At 54.1% G+C, this 10163-nt stretch overlaps 1 protein-coding gene across 1 annotated transcript in view; it reads right to left on the bottom strand.

The window, feature by feature from the left end:
- SDC3 (syndecan 3) overlaps positions 1–6429 on the bottom strand; it is a 108001-nt gene extending 101572 nt beyond the window's left edge. Inside the window, exon 1 of the mRNA XM_066639031.1 lies at positions 6058–6429. Within this exon, the coding sequence (XP_066495128.1) occupies positions 6058–6141 (84 nt within the window). The 5' untranslated portion in view covers positions 6142–6429. The remainder of the gene's footprint in view (positions 1–6057) is intronic.
- Positions 6430–10163: the final 3734 nt, after the last annotated feature.

Below are 10163 nucleotides of genomic sequence, written 5' to 3' on the forward strand. Positions count from 1 at the left end.
CCTGGTCTCCATGAACATCACAACTGTTGGCAGAGTCCATTGTTTCTGCTGAAACCAACTGACTTAGGGCCCAATTCTTTTCAACTTTCTGCTGGGGCAACCACAGCGCAGCTCTGAGGAAAGGGAACAAACATTCCCTTACCTGGAGAAGACCTCTGCGGCTGCCTTCCCCCCCACCCCACCCCACAGAACAATGCCCTTAAGGCCCAATCCTATCCATTTTTCCAGTGCCGGTGCAGCCATCCCAATGGAGTGTGCACTGCATCTTGTGGTGGGGAGGCAATCTTGGAGGCCTCCTCAACATATGGGAACATTTGTTCCTTACCTTGAGACTGCACTGATGCTGGAAACTTGGAAAGGATTGGGCCCTTAGTGGCATTGTCAAGTCCAAGCTTTCCTTCTTATTTACTTTTCCCCTTGTGAATGAATACAGCATTTACTTCTCATAAGGGATGTGGTTTTTTTGTTTGTTTTGGCCACCCTCTGGAGGTAGAGCTTTGCATCAGTTCCAAAATTATTGTTACCTGCTTACAAAGGAAGCACCTCATGTGGATGTGATCTCGGTTACTACTGATAGGTGCTCCACAGATACTCAACGGACAACTAAGGCCATCAATCACACAACAACAGTGTCACTCTAGGGCAGGGGTGCCCAAACCCCGGCCTGGGGGCCACTTGTGGCCCTCGAGGACTCCCAATCCGGCCCACGGGTAGCCCCCAGGCTCCAATGAGCCTCTGGCCCTCTGGAGACTTGCTGGAGCCCATGCTGGCCCAATGCAACTACTATCAGTGTGAGGGCAACTGTTTGACCTCCTGCATGAGCTGTGGGATGAGGGCTTCCTCCGCTGCTTGCTGTTTCGCGTCTGTGATGCAGCAGCAGCAGCGAAGGAGAGGCCAGCCTTGCTTTGTGTAAGGACTTTTACAGGCCGTGAGCTATTGCAAGACCTTCATTCATTCATATAGGTTCCATCTCTAATATATTCATTTATGTAAATATATGTAAATTTATACAAATTTGAAATGTAAATTAATTCATTTTTATTCCCAGCCCCCAACACAGTGTCAGAGAGATGATGTGGTTCTCCTGCCAAAAAGTTTGGGACACCCCTGCTCTAGGGCACTAATTCCCAAACCAGGCAAACTCTCAGGGGCGCCACAGTTGTCCCCAGCAACCTCCTCTCCCCAACTTTCCTGTGCGCCACCATCTTGCATCACACAAGGTCTTGCGCAACTCTTGCAACATCTCGTGCGATCCAAAATGGCACCGCCCAGGGGAGCTAGGAAGAAGAGGCTGCGACGAAAGAAGGGAGCCATGAATATGGTAAGTTTGAGAACCGCTGCTCTAGGGTACGAAAGGGAATCGGAAATCAAGGAGCAGCCCAAGGTTTGGCACTGCATGGGAGATGCACTGCCTCCACCCAACCCTTTGAGAAGGGTGGAACGGCGCATTGCCTCACTTTTCCTAAAGGCAAACCCAAGAACCGACAAGAAAGGAAGTCTCACCCTGGAGTGGCTCAGCAATGAATGAGAGCAAGTGATGTCCAGAAACCTGGAGAGATGTAGCCTTCCCCACTGGCCATTCTAAAGCCTGGAGTGGCATTCTGAGTCCAGTAGCGTGGGGGGGCGGAGTGTTCTTGCCTGGCCGTGCTTGAGAACATCGGGGCAGGAAGATGATAAGATGGAGTAAGTGCTGGCCACAACAGCACAGCGTTCGAGAAGGAGAGTGGAAAGGGAAAGAGCTGGAGGTAGAGGAAAAGATGAGAGGGGGAAGGGAAATGGAGCTCGGAGGAAAAGAACATCAGAAGAACCCCACTGGATCAGGGCAAAGGCCCATCTAGTCCAGCTTCCTGGATCTCACAGTGGCCCACCAGATGACTCAGGGAGCACACAAGACATCAAGAGACGTGCATCCTGTTCCCACTCGCTTGCATCTGGCAGTCCGAGACAGTTGCACACCTGGCCTCTGTGCCTCTCCAGGACACAGAACCACAACAGGCCTCCCCTAAGAAGAGACTTATCTCTGGGTTACAGAGCCTCATGTGAGGTTCACAGGTCCTCCGGGAGGCTGTTAAACAGTACTTCAGTTTTCCAGACTTTCAGAGCGCCATGGATCCAGCATGGGACCTCCCAGGCCCTCGGAAGGGCTCCGGAGACTGGGCAGAGGTGGCAGCAGTGGGCGTGGCAGTGCTGTCCCCACAGGCATGATGCCCCAGGACTTTTGCCCCCTCCTGACCTCCCCCAGGATCCCCACTGCTCTGAGACAGCCTATTTCTAAAGCCAGGATGTTGCATATACCCATCATGGTTTGTAACCTGGGATAGACTTTTTCTCCAGAAATCTGTCCAATCCCCTTTTAAAGGCATCCAGGCCAGACTCCATCACCACATCCGGTGGCAAGGAGTTCCACAGACTAATTACATGCTGGGTAAAGAAATATTTTCTTTTGTCTGTTCTAACTCTCCTGATACTAAGTGGATGTCCCATAGATCTGGTGTTCTGTGGGAGGGAAAACTCCCCTCGATCCATCCCATCATATTTATAGGTCTCTATCCCTCCAGCACCTTCTTTCTACTGAAGAGCCCCAAAGGAGAGAAAGGAGCTGTTCCTCCATCCATGGGTGAAACCATACAAAGTCACATTTTCAACTTGGGTATGCACCAAACACCTCTCCCTGTGTTATATCTCCAACATTACAGATGAATCTACAAGGCCACGTGCCCTGCTATTCTAAATGACAAAAGTTCAGAGCAACAGTTGAACACAACAGCAAAGTCACAAACACACCCAGGGCATCAACCCACCATCAGATCCCAGCAGCAGCAGCAAGGATTTTTGAGAGCTGGCTGACATTTTAATCAATGTGCTTAAATCAGATCTTTAAAAACAGGGTTTGGTCCAACATCAAGAGAGAGCAGAGACACAGACACCCTCGTAGCGTCTCGGCAAACGCAACGTGACTTCGCCACACTGCAACCACAGCCAAAAGTCAATGATGGAAGGGGTGGGGGGGTTAGGGCAACACACAACCATGATGATGTCACAGCACGGATCGTGTCTGGCTAGAGATTCCACAGAATGGGGACAGGGAAAAGACAAGGAAAGCTGCTCCTCGAATGGAATATCTGGTTAAACTCCTGGACTTGTGGTTGTTGTTTCCCAGAGACATGCTAAGGTTGAAGAGCTATTGAATGCATTTGTGCTCCGAACACTCTCAGGTGGTAGAATTCTCTTGCATCCCCTTTCCGCAGCGCAGTGACATTCTAAACATCAGAAAAGGCTTTGTGGATCAGGCCCAAAGCCCTTCACAGCGCATTTCACACAGTTGCCCACAAGCTGCCTCAGGGGAAGGCCACAAGCAGGAGAGAAAGGCACCGACCTCTCCCGTCATTGCTCCCCTGGAGCTGAGGTTCAGAGACACACTGCCGCTAAACTCGGAGGTAGCGCATAGCCATCATGATGAGGGCCACAGACAGACCATGGATTTGCCCAATTCCCTTTCAAAGACATCCAGGCTAGTACCCATCACCACAGTCTGGTGGCGATGAGTTCCACAGACCAACTGCACGCTGCATGAAGTGCTTCCTTTTGTTCATCTTAAGTCTCCCACGAAGCAATTGAATGACCCCTTGGTTTAGGGTTGTAAGAAAGGGGGAAAGACTGAGTATATAAGACCCCGTGTGCCATTTGATAAGTCTCAATCACATCCATCCATCCATCATTTCTTTCAAAGATAAATCCCCTCCTCCAATGTCAGCTGTTTTTAGAACTCATTTTTGCAACTCAACAAATCAACAAGGAGGATGGTGCCAACAGGAGTGGGGATTGGGACCGTAATTTAGTGGCAGAGCACTTTTTTTTTTTTTTTTGCATGCATGCATGTAGATGGTCTTTGGGAAAGAAATTCTTGGAAGACCACTGACATTCAGTGCTGCTGACACTTAGCGAGATCTACTCGTAGCTTGGTATATAGCAGATTTCAATACCTTATGAACTAACCTAGCCACGGTGGCTGCCAAGCCCCCAAATTAATAGTTACTCTGGACATGAACAGAGTTCCATTTCGTGTTCTGGAAGGGCCCGGAAGCAACCTTCAACGGCCAACACTTCCCACCCGTCCACCCTCCCCTAAGGCTGCAACTCTGATATCGTGCAAATGGCCTCTCCATGACCAAATCTCCCCATTCCAGCAACTGAGCAAGCCATCAACCATTGTAAAGTCCAACAGCCTTCGTCTCCAGGGGGGTTTGGCTACCAGGGCAAGTTGGAAGACACAGCTACGAGTTAGTGTTGGGTACAAACATGTCACCCACAGGGCAGTTTTGCTAGGGAGGACTAGGTAGGCTCCCTGCCCACAGTGAAATTGACAGGGAAAGCTAAAGAAGCAGGCTTAGAGGAAGGGGCGTCACCAGTGACGACAGCTCCCACCAAACCAGCCCCCTCCCAACATTTCCCTGCAGCTCCGACCCACACCAGTGACGACAGCTCCCACCGAGTCACCCCCCCCTCCCAACATTTCCCTGCAGCTCTGACCCACAATGCCAGCCAGTCCACTGGGAGGAGCAGACCAATTTTCCCAACACCAGAATCCACATGGAATTGGATTCCAAAGGTGGGTAGGGGGGAGGAAGAGAGGTGAGAGAACCCCTTCAATTTGGAATCAGGTCTCTGGTGACCTTCAAACGACATCTACATGCATGGTTCGACCCTCCACCCTGCCTCCAACACATGGCAGCCTCACACCCACCCACCAGCCAGAACAGGAATTCTGATTCTCAACTGAGGCCCAGAGCTGTCTGTTACACAGCCATAGGCGCTGAGGCTGAACCAACCGGCTGATGGAAGCTTTGCAACCAGGATGAAGATTAATGGGGGAGAGGAGTGACCCACAGACAACCTTCCCCCCTCCCCAACAAGACTTCCACAACTAAAACTGCAGCCCACTGCACATTCATGCGCAAGTGTGCGCCACACAGTGGGGCCACTGGAACACAGCCCTAAGGGAGGTTGCCATTCTGGAATCAAGCCCTGCTGCAAGGGTCTTACTTCTGAGTAAACCTGCACCGGTTCAGGAGACTGCAATCCCATGCACACTTAAGGGGGGGGAGGGTTCAGCCCCTCTGAGCATGGTGGGCCCGATTTCCTCCAAAGAGGACTGCAATCCATGGGGCTGAGAGTCAATCCCATGGCCCCCACGGGCTATGCTTCCAAGCAACGCCCCCCCCCCAGGCTGTGATTTCATGCATACTTGCACGGGAGTAAGCCCCAATAGACACATCCTGCCTAAGAAGCTGGCCCAGATCTGCAGCCTGCAAGTGTGAGGGGAGAGGGTGTCAGTCCCCCCGCTTAACCCAATAGGCTTCCTTTCGAGTAAAGCAGCCTGGAATCGCCCTCTTCTTGGGGGCGGGGTAGGGAAGATGCAATCCAAGGAGGGAGGGGGGGAGAGAGAGAGGTCGATTGCTGGCTGAACACACCCACTCCAGAAGCCACTTGTTCCCCACAAATGCAGCCCGCAGCAGCTGCGATCACACACCCGCCCCAACCCCGGGAAGTAGGAGAGGGGAGGGGAAATGTATGCCTGAGCATCCTCGGGGAGGCAAAAGGGAGGCATGGGAAAAGTGCTGTTGGAACTTCCCAAGGCCCCAGATCTCATGAATGCCATATTGGAGCGGTGGGGGGCAGGGGTGGGGGGGACGGAAGCTCCCTTTCCAGCTAAGATGATGGGGGGGGGGGAAGATGCTCCCTTTCCACCTTAAGGGGGCGGATAAGAGCCAGCCACTAAGAGCCCAATCCTCTGCATGTCTACTCAGAAGTAAGTCCCATTAGTGGGGCTGACTCCCAGGCAAGGTGCGGAAAGGATTACAGCCCAATCCTCTGCATGCCTACTCAGAAGCAAGTCCCATCAGAGACAGTGGGGCTGACTCCCAGGTTCAGTGCGGCCAGGATCGCAGACTTGGGCAGCACACTTTCCTGGGAGTAAGCCCCATTGAAAACAATGGGGCTTACTTCTGAGTAGACCTGGCTGGGGGAGGGGGGGTACAGCGTGAAGCTGCCACTTACCAGGGCGGCCTGGCTGGTGAGCAGGAGGAGGAGGAGGAGGAGCCCCCCCTGGCCCGGGGGCGGCAGCAGCAGCAGCCGAGGCATCCTCTTGGCGCTGGGCAGGAGATCGAGGGAGAGGCTCTCCTTTGTTCCCGGTGCAGCCGGAGAGCCCCGGCTGGGGGGAGGAGGAGGAGGAGGCGGCTCGCCCTGGCCGGAGATGCTGCGAGAGGAGGGCAGGCGCTCCAGGGGCTCCGCCCGGGCTGTGGCTGCTGCACCCGCCGCCGCCTCCCCCTCCAGCCCGGTGCTGGGCTGCGCGCTCTCAGGGCGATCCCGGCTCCTGCCGCCGCCTCCTCCTCGCAGGGAACGTGCGCTCCGGAGCCGCTGCCATTCGCTCAAATGGCTGCGGCAGGAAGGCAGAAGGAGCCCGGCCGGGAGAGGCTCTGCGGCGCCCTCTAGCGCGGGCCGGAGCGGAGGCGGGGAGGAGGGCCAAGCAGGGGTCCCACCCTGGGGAGGAAGGGCTGCAGGGGTCCCAGCCCCGGGGTGGGTGAAGGCGAGGGACGGACGTTCTTCTCCCTCTCACACCACCCCAGAGCCGCTCCAACGGAGCGTCCAGACCAAAGAAAAGTATTGCTGTACCCAGCGTGGCATCAGTCTGTGGAACTCCTTGCCACAGGATGGGGTGATGGGTAGAGTGCATGGAACCAGGGGGCATCCACTCAAACTGAGCGTCCAGTCCAAAGAAAAGTATTGCTGTACCCAGCGTGGCATCAGTCTGTGGAACTCCTTGCCACAGGATGGGGTGATGGGTAGAGTGCATGGAACCAGGGGGCATCCACTCAAACTGAGCGTCCAGACCAAAGAAAAGTATTGCTGTACCCAGCGTGGCATCAGTCTGTGGAACCCCTTGCCACAGGATGGGGTGACGGATAGAGTGCATAGAACCAGGGGGCATCCACTCAAACTGAGCGTCCAGACCAAAGAAAAGTATTGCTGTACCCAGCGTGGCATCAGTCTGTGGAACTCCTTGCCACAGGATGGGGTGATGGGTAGAGTGCATGGAACCAGGGGGCATCCACTCAAACTGAGCGTCCAGTCCAAAGAAAAGTATTGCTGTACCCAGCGTGGCATCAGTCTGTGGAACTCCTTGCCACAGGATGGGGTGATGGGTAGAGTGCATGGAACCAGGGGGCATCCACTCAAACTGAGCGTCCAGACCAAAGAAAAGTATTGCTGTACCCAGCGTGGCATCAGTCTGTGGAACCCCTTGCCACAGGATGGGGTGACGGATAGAGTGCATAGAACCAGGGGGCATCCACTCAAACTGAGCGTCCAGACCAAAGAAAAGTATTGCTGTACCCAGCGTGGCATCAGTCTGTGGAACTCCTTGCCACAGGATGGGGTGATGGGTAGAGTGCATGGAACCAGGGGGCATCCACTCAAACTGAGCGTCCAGACCAAAGAAAAGTATTGCTGTACCCAGCGTGGCATCAGTCTGTGGAACCCCTTGCCACAGGATGGGGTGACGGATAGAGTGCATAGAACCAGGGGGCATCCACTCAAACTGAGCGTCCAGACCAAAGAAAAGTATTGCTGTACCCAGCGTGGCATCAGTCTGTGGAACCCCTTGACACAGGATGGGGTGACGGGTAGAGTGCATAGAACCAGGGGGCATCCACTCAAACTGAGCGTCCGGACCAAAGAAAAGTATTGCTGTACCCAGCGTGGCATCAGTCTGTGGAACTCCTTGCCACAGGATGGGGTGATGGGTAGAGTGCATGGAACCAGGGGGCATCCACTCAAACTGAGCGTCCAGTCCAAAGAAAAGTATTGCTGTACCCAGCGTGGCATCAGTCTGTGGAACCCCTTGACACAGGATGGGGTGACGGGTAGAGTGCATAGAACCAGGGGGCATCCACTCAAACTGAGCGTCCGGACCAAAGAAAAGTATTGCTGTACCCAGCGTGGCATCAGTCTGTGGAACTCCTTGCCACAGGATGGGGTGATGGGTAGAGTGCATGGAACCAGGGGGCATCCACTCAAACTGAGCGTCCAGACCAAAGAAAAGTATTGCTGTACCCAGCGTGGCATTAGTCTGTGGAACCCCTTGCCACAGGATGGGGTGACGGGTAGAGTGCATAGAACCAGGGGGCATCTACTCAAACTGAGCGTCCGGACCAAAGAAAAGTATTGCTGTACCCAGCGTGGCATCAGTCTGTGGAACTCCTTGCCACAGGATGGGGTGATGGGTAGAGTGCATGGAACCAGGGGGCATCCACTCAAACTGAGCGTCCAGACCAAAGAAAAGTATTGCTGTACCCAGCGTGGCATTAGTCTGTGGAACCCCTTGCCACAGGATGGGGTGACGGGTAGAGTGCATGGAACCAGGGGGCATCCACTCAAACTGAGCGTCCAGACCAAAGAAAAGTATTGCTGTACCCAGCGTGGCATCAGTCTGTGGAACTCCTTGCCACAGGATGGGGTGATGGGTAGAGTGCATGGAACCAGGGGGCATCCACTCAAACTGAGCGTCCAGACCAAAGAAAAGTATTGCTGTACCCAGCGTGGCATCAGTCTGTGGAACTCCTTGCCACAGGATGGGGTGATGGGTAGAGTGCATGGAACCAGGGGGCATCCACTCAAACTGAGCGTCCAGACCAAAGAAAAGTATTGCTGTACCCAGCGTGGCATTAGTCTGTGGAACCCCTTGCCACAGGATGGGGTGACGGGTAGAGTGCATAGAACCAGGGGGCATCCACTCAAACTGAGCGTCCGGACCAAAGAAAAGTATTGCTGTACCCAGCGTGGCATCAGTCTGTGGAACTCCTTGCCACAGGATGGGGTGATGGGTAGAGTGCATGGAACCAGGGGGCATCCACTCAAACTGAGCGTCCAGACCAAAGAAAAGTATTGCTGTACCCAGCGTGGCATTAGTCTGTGGAACCCCTTGCCACAGGATGGGGTGACGGGTAGAGTGCATGGAACCAGGGGGCATCCACTCAAACTGAGCGTCCAGACCAAAGAAAAGTATTGCTGTACCCAGCGTGGCATTAGTCTGTGGAACCCCTTGACACAGGATGGGGTGACGGGTAGAGTGCATAGAACCAGGGGGCATCCACTCAAACTGAGCGTCCGGACCAAAGAAAAGTATTGCTGTACCCAGCGTGGCATCAGTCTGTGGAACTCCTTGCCACAGGATGGGGTGATGGGTAGAGTGCATGGAACCAGGGGGCATCCACTCAAACTGAGCGTCCAGACCAAAGAAAAGTATTGCTGTACCCAGCGTGGCATCAGTCTGTGGAACCCCTTGACACAGGATGGGGTGACGGGTAGAGTGCATAGAACCAGGGGGCATCCACTCAAACTGAGCGTCCAGTCCAAAGAAAAGTATTGCTGTACCCAGCGTGGCATTAGTCTGTGGAACCCCTTGACACAGGATGGGGTGACGGGTAGAGTGCATAGAACCAGGGGGCATCCACTCAAACTGAGCGTCCGGACCAAAGAAAAGTATTGCTGTACCCAGCGTGGCATCAGTCTGTGGAACTCCTTGCCACAGGATGGGGTGATGGGTAGAGTGCATGGAACCAGGGGGCATCCACTCAAACTGAGCATCCAGACCAAAGAAAAGTATTGCTGTACCCAGCGTGGCATTAGTCTGTGGAACCCCTTGACACAGGATGGGGTGACGGTTAGAGTGCATAGAACCAGGGGGCATCCACTCAAACTGAGCGTCCAGACCAAAGAAAAGTATTGCTGTACCCAGCGTGGCATCAGTCTGTGGAACTCCTTGCCACAGGATGGGGTGATGGGTAGAGTGCATGGAACCAGGGGGCATCCACTCAAACTGAGCGTCCGGACCAAAGAAAAGTATTGCTGTACCCAGCGTGGCATCAGTCTGTGGAACTCCTTGCCACAGGATGGGGTGACGGGTAGAGTGCATAGAACCAGGGGGCATCCACTCAAACTGAGCGTCCGGACCAAAGAAAAGTATTGCTGTACCCAGCGTGGCATCAGTCTGTGGAACTCCTTGCCACAGGATGGGGTGATGGGTAGAGTGCATGGAACCAGGGGGCATCCACTCAAACTGAGCATCCAGACCAAAGAAAAGTATTGCTGTACCCAGCGTGGCA

The sequence above is a fragment of the Tiliqua scincoides genome, chromosome 10 (assembly GCF_035046505.1).
Source record: "Tiliqua scincoides isolate rTilSci1 chromosome 10, rTilSci1.hap2, whole genome shotgun sequence".
Taxonomy (NCBI): domain Eukaryota; kingdom Metazoa; phylum Chordata; class Lepidosauria; order Squamata; family Scincidae; genus Tiliqua; species Tiliqua scincoides.